Source organism: Balaenoptera physalus (genome assembly GCF_965194825.1).
Source record: "Balaenoptera physalus genome assembly, chromosome: 16".
In the NCBI taxonomy this organism is placed as follows: domain Eukaryota; kingdom Metazoa; phylum Chordata; class Mammalia; order Artiodactyla; family Balaenopteridae; genus Balaenoptera; species Balaenoptera physalus.
The window spans coordinates 54,867,853-54,885,962 of record NC_138898.1 but is presented as its reverse complement, the minus strand read 5'-3'; the positions used below and the strand labels follow the sequence as shown (position 1 = coordinate 54,885,962).

General features: G+C 63.1%; 2 protein-coding genes across 6 annotated transcripts in view; one reads left to right on the top strand and one right to left on the bottom strand.

Moving 5' to 3' along the window:
- The window catches only part of LOC309644836 (mitochondrial import inner membrane translocase subunit TIM16), a 67,148-nt gene that overhangs the window by 26,378 nt on the left and 22,660 nt on the right, over positions 1 to 18,110 (top strand). For all 4 annotated transcript variants that reach the window (XR_014254621.1, XR_014254622.1, XM_082428996.1 and 1 more), the window contains exons 8-9: positions 2,027 to 2,113; positions 2,559 to 2,641. Coding sequence is in view for 2 of the 4 variants with exons in the window: in XM_082428996.1 (XP_082285122.1) it covers positions 2,027 to 2,113; positions 2,559 to 2,641 (170 nt within the window). In the remaining 2 variants the exon portion in view is untranslated. The remainder of the gene's footprint in view (positions 1 to 2,026; positions 2,114 to 2,558; positions 2,642 to 18,110) is intronic.
- Positions 7,043 to 18,036, bottom strand: VASN (vasorin). 2 transcript variants are annotated; one of them, XM_082429009.1, is made up of 2 exons: positions 17,858 to 18,036; positions 7,043 to 9,722 (listed from the first exon to the last, which is right to left on the bottom strand). In XM_082429009.1, exon 2 carries the CDS (start codon positions 9,710 to 9,712, stop codon positions 7,682 to 7,684), a length of 2,031 nt encoding a protein of 676 aa, XP_082285135.1. In that variant the 5' UTR covers positions 9,713 to 9,722; positions 17,858 to 18,036; the 3' UTR covers positions 7,043 to 7,681. The 2 variants fall into 2 exon arrangements, with proteins under 2 accessions (XP_082285135.1, XP_082285136.1); XM_082429010.1 differs by having other exon boundaries at positions 17,864 to 18,036.

Below are 18,110 nucleotides of genomic sequence, written 5' to 3'. Positions count from 1 at the left end.
CGTCTGCTCCTCTTGTGCAGACAGAGAACAGTAACGGTTGGTGCAGGTGGCTGTCCTGCTGGGTGACTTGGGGCAGATGGCTTCCTCTCTCTGGGCCTCTGGTTTCTCTGTGTGTGAAATAGGAAGGTGGAGACACGGGCCAAGGAATGTTCCATCCAAACCTGTGCCTCTGGATGAAAAACACTCCCTCGCTGTCCACAGGCCCCGTAGACCCTGCACCGACCGCCTCCTCCTCTCCCCCGACCCTGCTGCCAGCTGTGCCGGCCTCTTCGCTCTCCGAGACCCTGACTCTTCACAGATGCTGGTCCCCACCGCTGGCTCACACCGGCCAATCCTTCACATCTTAAGTGTTACCTTAAATCCACTGCCCTCAATTATACTCTATTGTACCCTGTTACCATGCTTCTAAAAAATGCACATTGATGTGTGCCGGACACAAGCCTGAGCGCGTCACCCTCCACAGTGGGTCCGTCATGGCGCTCTTTGTGTGGGTCAGGACACTGAGGCACATCCTGGGACGAGGCTGTTGGCAGCTTGGCTTTCACCCAGCCAGTCTGACTCCAAAGCTTGCGCCCCTAACCCCCCACTTACAGCAACTCGCTGACATAGTTATTTCTGTTTGGTTCACGTCTGCCTTTCAACCTACACGTTCTATGAGTTTGCATACCCTTTCTGTTTTGTTGACCATGTCCCCAGTGCCTAGTGTCATGTGCAGCTCGAATATTCATATTATGAAAGAACAAGTGAGTGAGCAGCCCTGCTTCACCCAGGACGTGACCGTCCATCTGAGATGTGTCTGGCCCCACCGCCAGCTCCCAGCACAGTACCTGGCCAGGAGGAGGCGTGCACGACTATTGAATGAATGAATGGTGTGCTAATGTGGTGCGAGCCGTCTGGTGCTCCTTACGTGGGATGTTTGCACACCAATGAGAGGGCGAGAGCCCATGTGACACTTCTGATTGACCCTGGGGTGTTGGTGGCGGAGCTGACCCTTGCCCTGACCCCACAGCCCCTCTTGCGTAAAGAGAGGGATGTTGGGCCCAAGTTCTCAGGCTCCAGCCCTGACTTCCTGTGCTGACTACAGCCGGGTGGGAAGGAAGCAGTGAGAAAAGCCCCTTGAACGACACGGAGCCGTTTCCGATGGTCTCCCACGCTGGGGTCGGCTTCCGCGGGCTGGGGAGGGGGCGCAGGGCCAGCTCCTCACAGCCGCCTGCCTCCCTCATTCATTCCCAAGGAGATCGTGGGAAGCTGGGAGGAAGCTGGCCACAGTTTGGGGTGAGCTAATTTTGGTAACAGGGTCTTTGGTCTCAGGCTCCAGGGGCCAGGGTGACTGGGAGGGAGCTGTTTGCATTTCCTCTGGCCCCCTCAGCTCCCCCCTGCTTGGGCCCGGGGGACAGGGCCGCCTGTGGTTTGAACTCGTCTCTCCTCCCTGGGGCCCAGGAAACCTTCCTTCTGGCAGCTCCAGCACCACGGGAGGGCCAAGAGGGGCACTCTTTTGCCCTCTCCAGGGACTGTTCCCCATGCTTGGCACCAGGCCCTCTCCCCGGCCCCCTGGCAGCGTCAAGAGGCAGCAGTAATACTCGTAATCCCTCGATTTGCACGGCGCTTTGTGGCCGGCCTGTTCCTATCACACGTGGTCTCAGTTGATCCTCGCGACAGTCCTGGGAAGTAGGCAGCCCAGGCCACGAGCAAGGACAGTGAAGTTCCGAGAGGGCGCTGGGGTCCTCAGAGCCCGAGGATGGTGACCAGCAGCCAAGTGCCTCCCCCCGGACACCTGCAGAGGCAAGGACGTGCCGCCGTCCTGAGCCCCATCACCGCGGCAAGAGGGGCCTGGTCATGAGCAGAGCAGCCCGACAGGCCCCTTACAAGGAGGGAGACTGAGCCCAAGCTTGGTGGCCAAGTAGACCCTCTGGGTGCAGAGCTGGCCCCAGCTGGCCCCTCCTGCCCTCTGGAGGGCTCTCAGGTGGGTGGCCCCCCTGAGGAGGCCCCCAAGGCTCAACTCAGTGCCATCTTTTTCCTCCTCCAGAGCACGTGGGCCCATGAGAACAACAGGGATGGCCGGCTGGTGTGGACAGGCACCCAGGAGCACCTTGTGTCCACTGGCTTCAACAAGGTAGGGCTCCTCCCGGAGGAGTAGGGCATCCACACCAAGAGGGCGGGGACGAGGCCCACTGGGAGGCGGGGGCTGCGGCCAGCTCCAGACCCATCCATATACGGCCCTGTGTGCAGCCGGGTCTCAGAGCCCCAGGGGACCAACGGCTGCTGAAAACTGGCAGATTCCATCTGCAATAGCTAAGCCTGACCCTGGGAACTGCGGTGGGCCCCCCCAGCGACCAGAGTCCACAGAGGGAACCGCCCCTTGTCCCTTGTCACCTAAGGGTTCTTAAAGGGGCAGGACATGAAAACCCAAACTCTCCCTCCCTGGCATGACTCACCGCCCCACCCCCCACCCCCCGAATGCTCTGCTCTGGGGCAAGTGCTCCTGTGCCAGGCTGTGTCCTTAGTCCCTGGGTTCCGGGCTGGGCCCCTCTGAGTCCCTCTGTGCCCCCTCCCTGCAGATGCGTGAGCGTGAAGTGAAGCTCTGGGACACCCGGCTCTTTTCCAGCGCCTGCACCTCCCTCACCCTGGACACCTCTCCCAGGTAGGAGTGGCTGGCGTGCTGGGATGGCTGGGGGCGTTGAGGACCCAGTGATGTCTGTAAGTGCACGCTGCTGGTTGTGGGGCAGGCTTCCGCCCGGGGGCTCGTGCTGGTGTGTTTTGGCATTTGGGGAGGGGATTGTGACTCAGCGGTGCGGGGACAGGGAGTCTGGGGATGCGCCTGATTTTGCTGTGAGTGTTCTGGTGGAGCCGAAGACTGAAGAAACTGAGGCTCCGATCATGAGGTGGCCGCGGGGTGATGGGTCAGGTGGGCTGGCAGGTCTGGAGGCTCCAGTGCAGGACGGAGGCAGGCCTCGGACCCGCAGTTTCTGTGAGACCTCAGCCCTGGCCGCATGCTTGTCACTGGTGGTCCTGGGCGGGTTGGGGGGTGCAGGCAGCCTGGAGGTGCAAGTGCACCTCGTCCTTCCACCCTCCTGGAAGCGTGTGCAAGAGGGTTTATGGTGGTGCCCCATGGGGTCCTGGCCCAGCCAGCTCTGTGCAGGGACAACCCACGCACCAGGAGGCCCGCTGAGGAGATGAGGTACAGGAGGCTGGAGGACCAGCCCGGCTGGTGCAGGAGGCGGTGGGACCTGGTCCCTGTTCAGCTGTGACTCTCGGGGCGGCTTGCTGAACCCCCCACCCAGGCAGGGACTTAGGAGGTCAGAGCCAGGATGGGGCCTTGGTCCTTGGATATCCATTCAGCCCCTTCCTCTTCCGTTTTACAACTAGGGAAACTGAGTCATAGACGGCGTGGTGACCTGTCCAGGCTCTGGGAGCAGTGAGGGCCGTGTCTGGGGCACGCAGGGCTGAGTGCCGTAAGAGCTCCTGCCAGGGCGACCCTGCTGAGAGCCCCCAGAGAAGGGGAAACCGTCAGGATGGCACTCCCATCCTGTCTCACAACCCAGGGAAAGGCTGGGGAGCTGGAAAGGCCCAATTTGCAGATGAGGGAGGCAAGGCTGAGTGAGATCCCATACCAGTAGGTGTGAGGTCTCTGCCTGCTCTTGGCCCTGGGAATGCAGCGGGATGTTACCAGGGCACCCCTGCACTGGAGGAATCAGGGCCCCCAGGCCTTCTGGCTTCACGTCCAGCAACCCCTCCCCCAGCCCTCATGCTGCACTGATATCTTGTCCTCCACGCCTACCCAGGCCAGACAGCCCCTTCCTTATGGGGCCCCCCAGCAGAGGGAGGGAACTGGCCCAGCCTGGAAAAGGGAGCCAGCACTACCATCAAGTGCTCCTCTCCCCACCACTTCCTGCCTTCCAGGCTCCGCCCCGGTCTGTGCCGGCACCCGCCCCCCCACCCCGAGGAGCAGCCCCCGCCCAGCCCCAGTGTGGCCCCTGGGGGAGTTAACGATGCCCAGACCCCGTGGTGCCACTGGCCAAGGCTGACCCTGTAATTATAGCAGTTAAGAATAGCCTTGCAGGGCCAGCGAGGCCTGGAATTTCTCAAATCACTCCCAGATGGGCGGCCAGGCCAGTATCCCGCCCCCTTCATCCCCCAGTCCTGGCCACTGCCCCACTGGGCCCACGCCCTTGGCAAAGGAGCTGGGACTCTCCAGCCCTCTACAAAGCTGGTGGACGCCAGGGATGCGTGCCAGCCTCCAGGCTGGCCTGAGAAGTGGTGGGTCCCCTACCCCCAGGCTCCCCAGAAGCCAGAACCCCTCAGGAGCCCCCTGGGGTGTTGGGGGCTGCTGAGTGAACTGGACTGAAGGTAGGAAGGGTGCAGGGTGTCAGCTGCGGGCACGGCATGGGTCTCCACCGCACCCGCTCAGTTTCTTTTCTATTTTACAGATTTTCCATCTCCATTTGGGCAGAACAGTATGAGCTCTTATAAGAGCTATAGGGGGCCAGGGGTCAGGCACATGCCCCTCCCCATCCTCTCCCAGGGAGGACCCAGGGCCCCACCCTCCCAGGGGCCTCTGTCTCTGCTCCCATCACAACCCAGAGAAAGGCTGGGGAGCTGGAAAGGCCCAATTTGCAGATGAGGGAGGCAAGGCTGAGTGAGATCCCATACCAGTAGGGAGAGGATGGGCCCTCCTGCCCTTCCCCTGCTCATCTGTGTTGTTTGTGGAGTGTACCTCCCCACGTGGGAAGCGCAGGGCAGCAGGTCCTATCTGTAAAGCTGGGCTCGGGCGGCAGGTCCACAGATGGCTGCCCCGTACTTCCTGCGCTGGGTGGAGGTGGGGGGGTTACCGGCAGGGCCTGGGCTAATGGAGCAGCTCATTCTCCGGTCCGGGAGGCGCAGAAACACCACCTGTCTCGGGTGCCCTGCTCCTGGGCTGGGTGAATGGTCAACAGTATCGGCCCTGAGCTGAAGGCAGATGGAGATTTTTCTCCACATGTTACCAAAGAATAAAAGCTGAAGCCGGAAAAATCGATCTTCTGTTGAGGTCGCCCTGGCAGCAAGCCTCACAGGGTGCAGGCTGGGAGTCTGCTCTGCTTCTTCACATTGAGGTGTCCACCTCTGGCCAGAGGCACCTGCCCTGCATCCCAGCGAGTTCCCTGGAGGTTGGGAGCCCCCTCCCTGCCTGCCTTCTGTGGCTCTCAGTAGCCCCTCCCCTCTCCTGGAGGGCCAAGCCCTCCCCCCAAGGCTGGTACCCCCACCTCCTGGGCCAGGGAGCAGGTGTTGGGATCCGTCCCTGCCTGTGAGCAAGCTGCTGTCTCACCGTTCCTGGCCTGTGATTCTCTTCTGTAGAGGGATTGCTGGACGTGAAATGGGAGCATGTGTAGCCCGTGTGGCACAGGGCCTGTGGCAGTGAGGACCCAGCAGTTGGGGGCTGGCGTTTCCCCACAGCAGGATCACCCTGGGTAGTGGCTGTATCTTGGCTCGGTCCCCCACTCATTCCCTGGCCCTCTCTTCGTCCCCCGGCCCCTCATCTGATGGGATGCCCGAAGACCTTTCCTGGGAGGGCTGGCGTGAGTGCTCAGGCCCCTTTCTGTGGGCCCCACCACTCACCCCGCCCCTGCGGCCCCACTAGCCAGGTTTAGCTTTGCAGCGAAAACATTCATTCAGCAGCCACTGTGTTTAGCAGCAGCCCATAGGCCCACAATGGCCCCTTTGACGGGGCCGCCGAAGGGGAGGGCAGGCCTCGCCAGAGCCATTCCCCTAATGGGACCCAGGCCCACAGGAAATCCACCTGGGCTGCTGCCTCCGCTGCCTCAGGAAGAAGGGGCCCCACCCAGGCCCGCTGCCACCACTCTCTGCCCATCACGACCCACCTCCTCCCTTCTCATGCCAGAACCCTCAGCAGCCGATAATTGAATCCAGAGCCTCGTGTGGCCGGGCCTGACTCTGCACTGACATAAACGCCCAGAACCGCAGGGCCTGCTCCCCAGGCCTGGCTGGGCTGCCTCCTTCCCGCCAGGGTGAGGCTGGGGACCAGGGGCCATGACCCATGCAGGGAGATGGGCATGGGGCCGCAGGGAGGCTCGCTCTAGCCTTTGCAGGGCCTCTCTATGGCCCCAGGGGCACCTCCCTTCCTGCCAGAGGGTAATAGGAAAAGGTGCTGGGCGCGTGTGTCTGTCACTGTTCCTAAGCTCCCAGCACCTGGTCCAGGCCAGGGCTGTGCATAGCATCCCTGGGGGCCCTGCCCCCACCTTGGCCTGTGGCTTCCTGGAAAACACTCCCTCTTCCGGGGTTTCTGGAAAGCCTGGGTACTTTACTCAAGTGCAGAGAGTAAAGGGGCATCACAGGGCCACCTGCCCCTAACAGCCCTGGCTCGGTCCCTGCCTCCTCACCCAGCAAAGAGTTCCTGCCATTCAGGATCTGTGCTGCTCCTCTACCAAGGCCCCTTCTCTGTAGCTAGAGCAGGAGGCTGGGAGCAAGGTCTCCCAGCCTGAGCCCATGCAGTGGGGCAACAGGACTGCAGGAAGGGCTGGGCCATGTGTGCCATCTGGTCCAGGACCATCCACGAGGGCCTGGCAGGACATGGCTCAAGGCACCTCCTCCACAGAGGAAGGCAGGCGGTGAACTGCTCATCAGACCCATCTCTGAGGAGGGACCCTTGGGGGTCGTCTTGGCTTACATCTGCCACGAGCATCTCCCCAGCCTCTCCCAGGAGCCCTGCAGCTCCTGCTGGCAGAAGACTGGGCCTGGGAAGGGTAAGGCTGCCCTAACCGTTCCTCTGCCCGGAGGTTGAAGTGGCCCCTTTCCTATCCCTGCTCCCTCCTGGTTCCCAGTCTCACTGGGAGGCTGGTCCGGGCACCTCAGTCGAGCAGACTGAGCAGACACAACCCAGGGCAGGACAGCCTAGGGCATGCTGACTAGGGCCTGGTGCCCGCTGGGGAGAGGGGTCCCTGCCCCCAGCTTCCCCACAGAGAGGGCTGTCCCTCTAGGCTGACCCTGCAAGCCCCCACCCTCCCTCCGTCCAGCCCAGGTACCCTGGGGCCATGCCTGAGAAACATGCTTGTTTCTTTTCATCTTTTATTTTTCTTACAAAAGGCTTTCATATCATCATTTGTCTTACAAAAACCAAAGTCCTTGTCTCTGAGTTTGAAAAACATTTTCCCAGAATAAATGGGAAAGGATCTTTTATAAATATATTTTAAAAAACAAAAGCAAAACTTGTTCCTAAAGCATCTTTCTTTCCAGTTTCTTTTGTTCCTTCACTTTCTGGGGTTGAGGCAGGGTCACCCACCCCATCCCCAGTCCCACTCTCCCTCTGCTCTCTTTTCTGGGGGCTTCCTTCACTGGCCCCCAGAGTCTCCTTGGGGTGGGGGGCTTGGCAGCCCCGGGCCTGTGTTACCAGCACACGGCAGGGCCCGCCCCACCCCAGAGGTTGCATGTTGCAGAAGACGGGGCCGACGCCATCCTCTAGACACTCGGGCAGTGGGGACCTTAGAGGTTATCACCTGGGTCCCAGCTTCTTACGGATGAGGACACCAAGGTCCAGAGAGGGGCAGGGACTTGCTGTGGTCACACCGCCCCGGTCCTGACATGTCCTCATCGTACGGATCTGAGAACTTCCTTGATCTGGCAGCAGGAGGGCCCTGGCCAGTCCCAGTGGGGCCGAGAGCCTGGCCTCGGCCGTCCATCACTCCCAGGCTTAGATGTAGGGCTTAGCTGGGAGGGGCCCCTGGGGGCCGGGCCCCGAGTAGCCCATGAGCGGCACCTCACACTCAGGCCCGCCAGGCGGGGCCTCCCCACCACCCTCAGTTGCCTTGGGGCCTGGCTCCAAGGGGGCCTTCACCCCCTCCAGCTCCAGGGGCCCGGCCCCTGGCCCCACCTGCCCTTTGCCCTGAGCCACAGCTGCCGCGGCCCGCCCCCGCCGCACACAGAAGGCCGCCCCCACGGCAGCCAGCACAGCCAGGAGCACGGCAGCCAGGGCGGGCGCAATCAGGAGTGGCAGGTTGCCCTCTTGGGCCTGGGTGACTGGGGCGTGGTTAGAGCGGACTGCCGGGGGCGTGCGGGCCTCCCCACAGGCCTCCTCGCTCTCAGGCACCCTCCCGGCCCCCAGGGGCCGGACGCAGATGGAGTAGGTGGCATTGGGCCGCAGCTGGGTGACCGTGTACTCTGCGAGTGAGGCGGGCAGCCGCAGCGTCACCGGCCGTTTGTCGGGACCCGACAGGTTGCGGTAGGTGAGGCGGAGGCTCCTGAGCTGCACGGTGCTGCCCTGCAGGTAGCGCTGCAGTCCCACCCGCAGGGAGGTGGGGCTGGCGGGCTCAATGCCGAGGGGCAGGGGCTGGGGTGGCCGCATGGTGGCCGGGGCAGGGCTGGGCCTCGGCCCTGGCCTCACCCGGCTCTCACAGTACAGGCCCGTGAAGCCCTCAGGACACAGGCACTCCAGGTGGCCCCGCGCCCCCAGGTGGCAGGTGCCCCCACTGAGGCAGATGGACGCCGGGCAGTCCCGGGGCTGGGGGGCAGGACCCATGGTGGGCGGGGCAGGGGGCGGTCGGCTCAGGGCTTCAGTGGTCGGCTCCGTGGGGCTGAGCCAGGTGGGAGCCATGCTGGAAGGTGGGGCTGTGGGCGCCCACACCGTGGGCCTCATGGTGGGCACCGTGGCCGTGGTGGTGGTGGCCGGGCAGCCAAAGTCGGCGTAGTCAAGGTCCAGGAGCAGCCGGCCGGCGTTCTTGGGTGGAAAGTGGCAGCGTGTCTCCTCGGGGCTGGCCAGTGCCACGCGGCTCTCCCGCACCCAGGGGCCGAACCAGCTCAGGGGGCACACGCAGTTGAAGGGGTTGCGGGCAGCCGCCAGGAGCCGCAGGCGGGGGAAGAGAACCGAGAGCTCGTGCGGCAGGGCCTGCAGGCTCAGGTTGCTCAGGTCCAGCTCCTGCAGGGCTGCCAGGCCGGCCAGGTCCTCGGGCCGCAGCTGGGCGATGCGGGTGTTGCCCGCCAGCCGCAGGCGCGTCAGGCCCCGCAGGCCCCAGATGGCGGGCGGCACGAGCTCCAGCTGGTTGTCGGCCACGTCCAGGTCGTGGAGGTTGCGCAGGCGGCCAAAGAGCCCCTCGTCCAGCCGCTGCAGCCCCAGGCCGGCCAGCCGCAGCGCCTCCACGTTGGCGGTGTCCAGGATGCCGGGCTCCAGGGCTGGGAGGCTGTTGTGGCTGAGGTCGAGCAGCAGCAGGCGCGGCAGGCGCAGCGGGGGCAGCGCCCGCAGCTCGTTGTCCTGCAGCTTGAGCTCCAGTAGGTGGTCGAGCGCGTCGAAGGCACCGGGCTGGATGTGGCGGATGCGGTTCTTGCCCAGGTAGAGGCGCTCCAGGCGCCGCAGGCCGCGGAAGGTCTCGTTGGTGATTTCCCGAAGCCTATTGGCAGTCAGGTCCAGGTTGCTGAGGTTGACCAGTGGCTGGAAGACCCCACCGGGCAGGCTGGCAATCTGGTTCTGTGACAGGTCGAGGAGCTGCAGGCCCGGCAGGCCGGCAAAGCTGCCCGCGTCGAGTGTAGTGATGCCATTCTCAAAGACGTACAGGCCCACTGTGTCGGGCGGCACGTCAAGAGGCACGGTGGTCCCCTGGCGGGCGGTGCAGAAGACTGTCTGTGGCTGGTTGCACTGGCAGCCGGTTGGGCAGCCCTGCACCCTGGGCTCCAGGGCCGGCAGCAGCAGCAGCAGTGACAGCAACAGGGGCGGGGGTGTCTTGGAGCACATCTTCTGGTCCCTGGGAGCAGAGAGGAAAGCGGGAGACCGTGAGTCAGGGGCCCCAGGGGACAGCCACTCCAGGAAGGACCGGGAAGGGAATTCCCAGCCCCCTTCACTCCCCGCCCCCAAACCCAACAGCATACAGTAGTTATGAGTCAGGTCCCCAGTGCCCTGGCCGGGTTTCTGTCCCTGCCCCGTCACTTCTTCGCTATGTGACTTTGAGCAATCACATGACCTTGTTATGATATCAGTTGCTACTTCCTGCGCTGACACCAGGGTTCGGTGGGCTGATGCACACAGAGGGGGGCCTGGCCCCCAAACACTCAGTGACCACAAATAACCCCCTTCTCCTTAACTCCAGCCCTTTGGCTTCTCTGTGGCTCAGAGAGAACACATGGTCAAAAAACATCAGACTCTGTGCCCTCCCCCTAAACCACCCCAAAAATCTCTGCTGAGGTGGACAGGGAAGGAGGGAGAATGGTGGGTTCTGGAGCGGCAGCCCCTCCCACAGCATCTGGGAGAGACCAGGCAGGCAGGCGGCCGAGCACGTAAGTTGAGAAGCTGCCTGCCCTGGGCCACCGGCCGCTGCCGCCGCACTCTGAGTCCTCCGAGTGAGGAGAGACCACAGCGGGAAGACTTCACGGGGAAACTCTGGGATCGGTGTTTTTCCACTTGTGAAGTCCGACCTGCCTAGGACATGGCCAGCAGGAGAGTCCCCTGGGGAGGCAGAGGAGGGCTGGAGCCCTTGGCAGGTGTCCCCCTGTGGGAAAGGGGGAGGCAGGGAACCTTGGTCTTCAGATCCCCCATCTCTGAGCCACGATGAAAGAACTAGAGGTGAGGGGGCCCCAGCCTCCCTGGGCTGACCCAGGTCTCAGGTTGGGGGACATTGGTTGTGTGGTGGCCCCGGAGGCAGTGTCAAGCCTGGAAACGCTCCGCAGATCGGATCCTCTATCATTTCTTGGGATCCACTCTAGGCCAAGCCCTGAGCAGCAGCCCTTCCCACGTGCCCGCAGCACCGAACGTCTACGGTCTCCCCCAGCAGCCACTCCAGGTGGAAGCTGTTCTCCTCACTCCCGGATGACAGGAGAAGAGGCTCCTGGAGGTGCAGTGACTTGCTGCCTTTGCACTGCCGGGAAATCTGAGCCACAGCCCAGGTCCTTAACCACGTCCAGGTGTGGCTGGGCCTGCCCTCCTGATGTGGGGCCCAGTCCTGCCCAGGTGGGGGTGGCTCCCCAAGCCGCTCCAGGCTCCCACTCGTAGCTGGAACTGCCCGAGACAGGATAGGGCCACAGCATGGGCCCCCCTTCACTCAGGCTCCTGCGGGGAGCCCGGGGGCCACCCCAGCAGCAGTCCCCACACTCTGGTTCCCTAAAGTCCCTGAGAGGCCGGCATGCCTCCCCTCCAGGTGCCTCCAACTCACACAAGGGCCTTTTGTGCTGGGGCTCAGCCTCCCCTTCCCCCACGCTGGCCAGCCATCCAGCCACACAGGTAGCGTGACCCCCTACCCAGCCCATGTTCTGCCCAATGCCGTCCATCGGGCTGCCCCTCCCCAGGGATGTGGGCTCCTGGAACGTGAGGCGGAGGAGGGGCAGGTGGTCCCCAGGAGGCCACTATGGTGTTGGGCCAGCTCTGAGTAAAAGCCCATCACCAGGTTGGGCCTGCGTAGGCACTGCCCACCTGCAGGGTCCCCTCTGCCCCTCACTAGTTAACACTGATGACTGCCCTTCAGAGGCCAGCTAGGGGGAGCCTTCCCTGACCCCAGCCAGTGCCACCTACTCTGCTCTTTAGATTCTGCTGTACCCTCCCTGAGGGGAGGCCCTGTCTGTTTTTGCTCCCTGTATCCCAGAGCCCATCTTTGCTGAGTGAATGGTGGAGGAGCATCTTGCACTCAGCCTCAGATGAACCTCAGCCAGAACCCGGGAGGCCTCGTGTGCCCCCGGCCCTGCCGGCGCCGTTCCCAGGGGGACTGTGTGTGCCGTACCTGGCCTCCTTCCCTGTGGGGACCCGCTCCACCCTCCCTGACTCAGAAGGCGGTGGGTATGGCCTGGCCTCCAGATGTGGGCTGTGAGCGACCCCCACCCCCTCATGCACGTGGTGGGTGAGCTGCCTCCCCCTGAGTTAGCCCTCCTGGCGGGGGTGGGAGTGGTGGGCAGGGTCAGGAAGGGCGCAGCCAGGCTCTGGGGTGGGAGGGGACCTTACACTTGGCCAGCCTGGCCACCCCTACAGCTTCAGCTCCCCTGGGCCTTATAAAAGATCACAGTTAAAAGCTCACACTCCAGTCAGGCAGCCCTGGGCCAGGGGCACCCGAACTGTGAGGCCACAGACAGCTGCTTTCTCTCAGTTTCCTCATCTGTCCACCTGGGCATTCCAGAATGGACACCTCCCAGGATTGGGAGCACTTAGCTCTGAGGAGCCAGGTGTGTGGTCCTTGGGGGCCTGGGATGCATACTGGGGGGTGTTTCCCATTCTGCATTGAGGAGGGGACCAGCATGGGCTCTGAGTTTCACCTGTAGTCTGCTGGCCCTTTAATCAGTAAAGTCATCATGGGGGAGGGAGGCAGGAATACCGGGGGTCTGTCTGGCCGCAGAGGCAATCTGGGTAAGCTGATGGAGAGTGGGGGGCTGGGTCAGAACAAGAGCAGCTGGCATTCTGGGCTGGGGAGACCCCAGTAGGCAGCAGCTACCCTGCTTCCACAGGAAGTCCACAGGATGCAGGGATGAGTGCCTCTGCCTGAGCCCCATTCCACCCATCCAGCAAGGAGCTGGCACTGGGGCTTGGGAAAATGGCAAGCTGTGGGCTGTCAGCTCCGGGGGGCTCTGCCACCAAGAACAGATCAGAGAGCCCCCAGAGGGGACCCAGAGGGCAATGACTGACTGGAGGGGGCCGGTGACAGGGCAGCAGGAGACCAGCTCTGCCCCTAAATAGCTTCCCAGATCCCTTATCACCTGTGGGCTTTTTTTCTTAGCAGCCCTGCTTCACCTTCTGGAGTTGTTCTGAGCACCCAGGGTTGTGGTTCTGTGTTGTTCTGTTTGTTTTAAAATGGGGAAGTTCTTTTAACAAGTTCTGGGAGCGAGTCCGCCTGTCTGGGTGCATGCTGCTGTGTGTGTGCATTGGGGGTGGGAGTGTCTCGTTGGGGTCATGGCTGCCCTGGCCCTTGCAATTTCAGCAGCCCTGAAGGACCAGGGGCCTGGGCTTTGATATCTGATCTGCTGACTCGAGGCAGGGAGGTGGGCCCTTTCCCTCTGCAAAGGGTGTGGGGAGAGTTCTGGAGGTAGCCCTGGGATTTGAGGGTGGGGGGGGGTGGAGGCAGGAGGGCAGAGTGTCCAGGGCCTCCCCTCCACTTGGACTCGCCTTGGCCTGGCCCCACCACAAGGGCCCTCCAGGGGACAGTGCTGGGATGGGGCTTTGGGGTCTGACTGCCTGCATTCGCAGCCTGGCTGCATGACAGCCTGGCCACAGCCCTTCGCCTCAGTTCCCATCTGTGAAGTGGGGGAGGCTGGGTACAGCGCCTGAGTCTCAGGGCTTGTTTAGTTTGTATTTGGAGGACATTCTAGGTGGTCAGTAAACACTACCTACTGAGGGTGTCACCCATAAAACCTGAGTCTTGCCCTCCACATGCATGGGGTGAGGATGCCATGGTGTGAGAGGGGCTTCACGCAGATTTAGGCACAGACAGGAGGCCCCTGGGCCCAGGGTGAGGCCTCTACGCAAAGGCTGCCCTCCATCCTCAGGCGTGGAAGAACAGGAGAAGCTAGAGAGAGCAGCCTGGGGGGTGGGAGGAAGGTGCCTTTAGTTTTAGAAGGGGGTGGGGGGAAGTGAGCTGTCCTTTGGCCGGCAGTTCAGCATGTGACGGGGGACGAGGGGGAGCACAAGGAGGGGCTCTGTGAGTAAGGACATCATCATTTCAGCTCTCAGGGGGACCCAGAGTGTCCCCACCCACGCCCAAGTGTGGGACACCTGGAGGCACCCACTCATAGGCCCTGGGTCAGGCAGGGACTGGCGAGTGAGTGGAACTCGGGCCTTCGGGTGACCACGTGAGACCTCAGGCTGGAGCATCTCCTGTGCCTGGCCCGTGGGGAACAGGAATGGGCAGACAGAAGCAGGCACACGTCCCTTTCCGTACCCGATGCTGCGGAGTGGGTACAGGGGTCTGGGGCTGCAGATCTGACCCCACGGCTCTGGGCCTCTGGCTCCCAGTGCCGGCCCGCCAGGGTAAAGCACTGCCGGCCAGGCCTGGCAGCAGCCCAGCCCAGGAGTCTGCCAACCCCCCAGGCAGGCGGGACCATGCCGGCAGCCAGGACAGTTGGCTCCAGTTTCGCTGACGTGTCTGAGGAGGCTCCGGGCCCGGGCTGGGTCCACCAGTCTCCCCATCCCTGGGGAGAAGCAGCCCTTGGCCCAGCAGGTTGGGGTCTCTATCCTGGGCCCTCATGGAAGGGGCCGAGGGGGCTGAGCCTCAGGTCCTCGGAGATAGCCCTCTTGGGGGGTGGTCCTAGCCCTGCCCTTTGATTAAGCCCTGCCCTTTGACTGGTGGTGGGGGTACCCACCAGTCTTGGCGTCTCTGCTTTACTTACTCCATCACCACCCCCAGCTGGTTCTACTCACGCTATGGATAAGTCTTGACACTCCACACCACGACCTCATCCGGGCTTCCCTTCCGTCTCCCACCGATAGGGCTTCTCAACCCCAGCTGCACATCAAAAGCACCAAGAAGCTTTAGAAAGTTCCTAATGCTCACGCCGCACCCTCCCCCGGCCAATTAAATAAGAATTTCTGGGGTGAGACCCAGGCAGGGTTGTGTTTTAGAGAAGCTCCTTGGGTGGGTCTCTCATATAGCTAAGCCTCAGATCTTGGGGCAGAATATTGCAAAGGGGGATAGTCTGTATGTCAGCCTGTCTCCCTGTCCAGGGAAGAGTCTAGATCCCTGAGCAGGTATGGCCAGCTGGCAGCACCAGAAGAGCAGGAGCTGGACCTCCTCCCCCTTCCCCACTGCATGGCAGGAGCTGCCTGGCCCCAGGTGGGTGTCTTCTGTGGCACTGTGGGTGACTTGGCAGCTGCTAGGCCTGTCAGCCCAGGGCAGGGAGGCCAGTGACTAAGGCCAGTTCCTGGCTCAAGTGAGCCCTCAGGGTGGCAGGACGTGCCTTCTCAGTCAGCAGAGGTGCCACTCTGCTGGAAGAGGATACCTGCTGCCCTGGGAGCTATGTGGTGGCTGCGGCCCAACTTGAAATGGGCTGGTCCAGATGCCACCGTCAGCACGTGCAGGTGTGATGCCACTGGGGCTGGGCTCAGACATGGGGCTTGCTCGCTGCCCTGTCCCCACCCAGGGCCAAGCACCCATCAACTAAGGCCCTAACTCTGCAATTAACCCTGAATTTGCCAGAGGAAGACCTTAGTCACCAAGGGAGGCCGCCAGCCCCAAGCCGGCTGGGCACAGGCTGTCTGGGGCCTAGACAGGGTCTGAGAAGGAGGTAGCCCCAGAGGGGTCTTGCCCTTCTCATTCCATCACGCCCAGGGTTCTCGGTTACCTTGCAGCGAAGGAGGCCCTTCCTGGGGCCTGTGAGCTGATCGGTGGGCAGGTGGGGTTGATTAGGGGAGCCACAAGCCTGCCTCTCACCTCTCACTGCTGCCCACCCAGGCCCAGGGCCAGGGGGGCCCCAGTGGCCACCCCAGCCTCAGCCTCTTCTCAGTGCAGGCTAGCTCTCTCCTTCCTCCTTAATTAAGTCTCTCAGGCAGCCTCCGAGGAATGTGAGAGCCTTATTGCGTTCCCCGGGGGAGGAGACTGGTGGGGGCCCTTCCCCACCTTGGAGAAGAACTGGCCCCTCGCCTGTTCCCACCCCCCAATCCTAAGGTGGCCCAAGGGAGTCTGCTCCAGCCTCCTCATACCCAGGGAGGGTGGAATGAGGAAAAGCGGGGGAGGCCGGCGGGTCTGGCCGGCCAGGCGGCCCAGCCAGCTGAGGAAAAGCAATCCGGCTGACTCTGGAATGTGGAAACTGATAAAAGGAAGAAGGCTGAGCCCCCGCCCACCCTCAGCACACCCCTGCCCGCCCCCAAACACAGCCCTGCTCTGGTCACGCGCGCGCAGACACATGCCCACGCCAGACGCACGCCCACTGGGCTGTGCTTTGAGACACACACGCATACACACGCCCTCCCCCTTCTCCAAGAACTCTCAAATTCCACAGCAGTGAGGGGAGCTGGTTTTCTTGGCAGTGCAGAGCCTTGGGCTCCCTGGCCCAGGGAGGGGACTCTGAGGGGGGCTCCGGGAGGGATCACTAACCCTGTTAAGTGGCATTGCTGTCCTTCCCATGAGCTCAGGGCCTGCCAGTGGTCAGGGATGCTTCTGTGGGCAGAGGCTCACCCAGCCTTCTCTCTGGTCACCAGGGGAACTGGCTGGCTGGCCTACTGAGGTGGCAGCTGCCTCCAGGGCCCAGCTGAGACCCTGCTGTCCTGATCCCAGGAGCTGCTACCCACTTAAAAGCCCCCACAAGGACTCAACTCTCTTCACCTGGGACTTGTCTTAGCTCACCCAGGACTGTAGTGGAGGTGTCAGGAATGGGAGCCAGGAGCTGGATGCATCTCCTGCCCAGGGCATCTCCCTGGGGGCATTTGCCAGAGGGGGGCTGCCTGGGGAGAGCACTGGTCTGGGCACTGTCTGAGGGGCTTCTCATGTTGAACCCCTCCTCCTCCATGTCCAGGGTCTGGAGAGAGTGGTGCCATTCCAGCAAATGACCTGGGACACCAGCCCCCACCTGCCCACTGGTCCCAGGTAGTTGTTTCATTGAAACATGAGGCCAGGGGAGGTGGGGACAGGCAGTCCTGGGCCCCCAGCCTGGCACGTGTGTGCTCATCCTCCCTCCCTGGGCCCGGGAGAGGCCAGATAATGGTCTGGAGGGAATCCAGCTGGGCTGCTCATTACCAGAGCCCTCTTCCTGCCTCTGACACTCTGTTTACAGAAGCTCCAGGGGCTGATTCCCCTGGGAGAAGACAGCAGACTCAGGGGACTACTCTCCCATCCCCCACACTGCCTGCCTTAGCCCTGCTGGGCCTTGCCAACAGCTGGGCCCATACTGGACGTCATGGCCCACTGGGCCTGCTGACCCCCCTTGGAGGTCACCCGCCCAGCCACCCCTCTTTGCCCCCAACGCCCAAAGTCCAGCCTAGTGGGAAGGGACCTTGAGGTTTAGTTCAGTCCCCCAGCCCTAGAAGCTCTTGGTCTGGGGAGGGGGCTCTGGGTCCTGGTGCCACGCTCCAGAGCCTCACCTGCCCTTGGTGCAGAAGGCAAGCAGAGGGACCCTCAGGGCCACTTCCTCCTTCCCACCTTTCACACTCCAGCCCTTGGCCCCAGCGGGAGAGGTAGTCAGCTACCCTGGTGTGGTAATCGTTAACAAATGGGGGTGAGGCAGAATGGCTGGCACCAATCATCTGGCCTGCCAGTGACCACAGGGGACCTCAGCAGCCCTCAGGCTGCAGTGTTGCCAGCCCAGGGACACAAAAGACTAGGCTGGCTCCAGGCCATTGGGTTCACAGCCTGAGCAAAGCCCCTTCCCTGGCAGGGGCAGAGATGGGGCACCCTGATACCTGGAGTACAACCCAGTCAGCCAAGGTCCGTGCCCCATTTCAAGGGCTGCATGCCTGTGGGCCCCTTGCTCTGCCTTGAGTGACAGGAGCCCTCAGGACGGACCCCAGGCCGTCGATCTGCACAGGGGGACAGGGGTTGGGGGTATTCATGCCCAGAACCAGTGTCACTCCAGGAGGTAAAAGTAACCCAAGACTGTGGCTTGGCCATCCCCTCAAAGGGGTTTGTTTCATGAAACTGGTCATGCCGGAGGGCCCAGCCGTGGGAGGAGGGAGGGGGTGTTTATTTTGTCTGCTTGCAGCCCCGCGGGCCGGTGAGCCGCGTACTCGCGCGTGCGCGCACCCCGGCCGTGAAGCTGTCGGAGCCCGAGGACTGCCAGATAAGGGGGCGGGCCGGGGGCGCACGGTGCCCGCCCGCCGTGCGTCCCCGAGTTGGCCCAGGTGATCGTGCAGGACTGGGGGCCGCGTGCCCGCCCTGAGTGCGTGTGCGCGCGGCGGAGGTCGGGGGGGTCCGCGCGCGTGATCGGCGCGTGTGCACAGCCCGTCCCCTGTTCCCTCCCGCAGCCCCCCAGCCTGGTAGACACTCACCGGGCGGCGGCGGCGGCGGGAGCCGGGCGGGACGGGCCGCGTCCTCAGTGCTTCCTGGCCCGGAGGCCGGAGGGGTCCTGCCTCCTGAGGTCTTGAGGTGCCGAGGCAGCCGCGTCCGCGTCTCCCCGCCCCAAGGCTCGGGCTGCGGAGTCGGCTCGCGGGAGGCGGGTTCTGTCTTAAGAGCCTGGGGGCGGGGCCGCCATGGGCGGGGGGCGGGGCTGTTCCCTATTGGCCGAGGCGGGGCCGA

Bases quoted from the DNA above. Each gene is read 5' to 3' on its own strand.
- VASN (XM_082429009.1), bottom strand. From the start codon at position 9,712: ATGTGCTCCAAGACACCCCCGCCCCTGTTGCTGTCACTGCTGCTGCTG.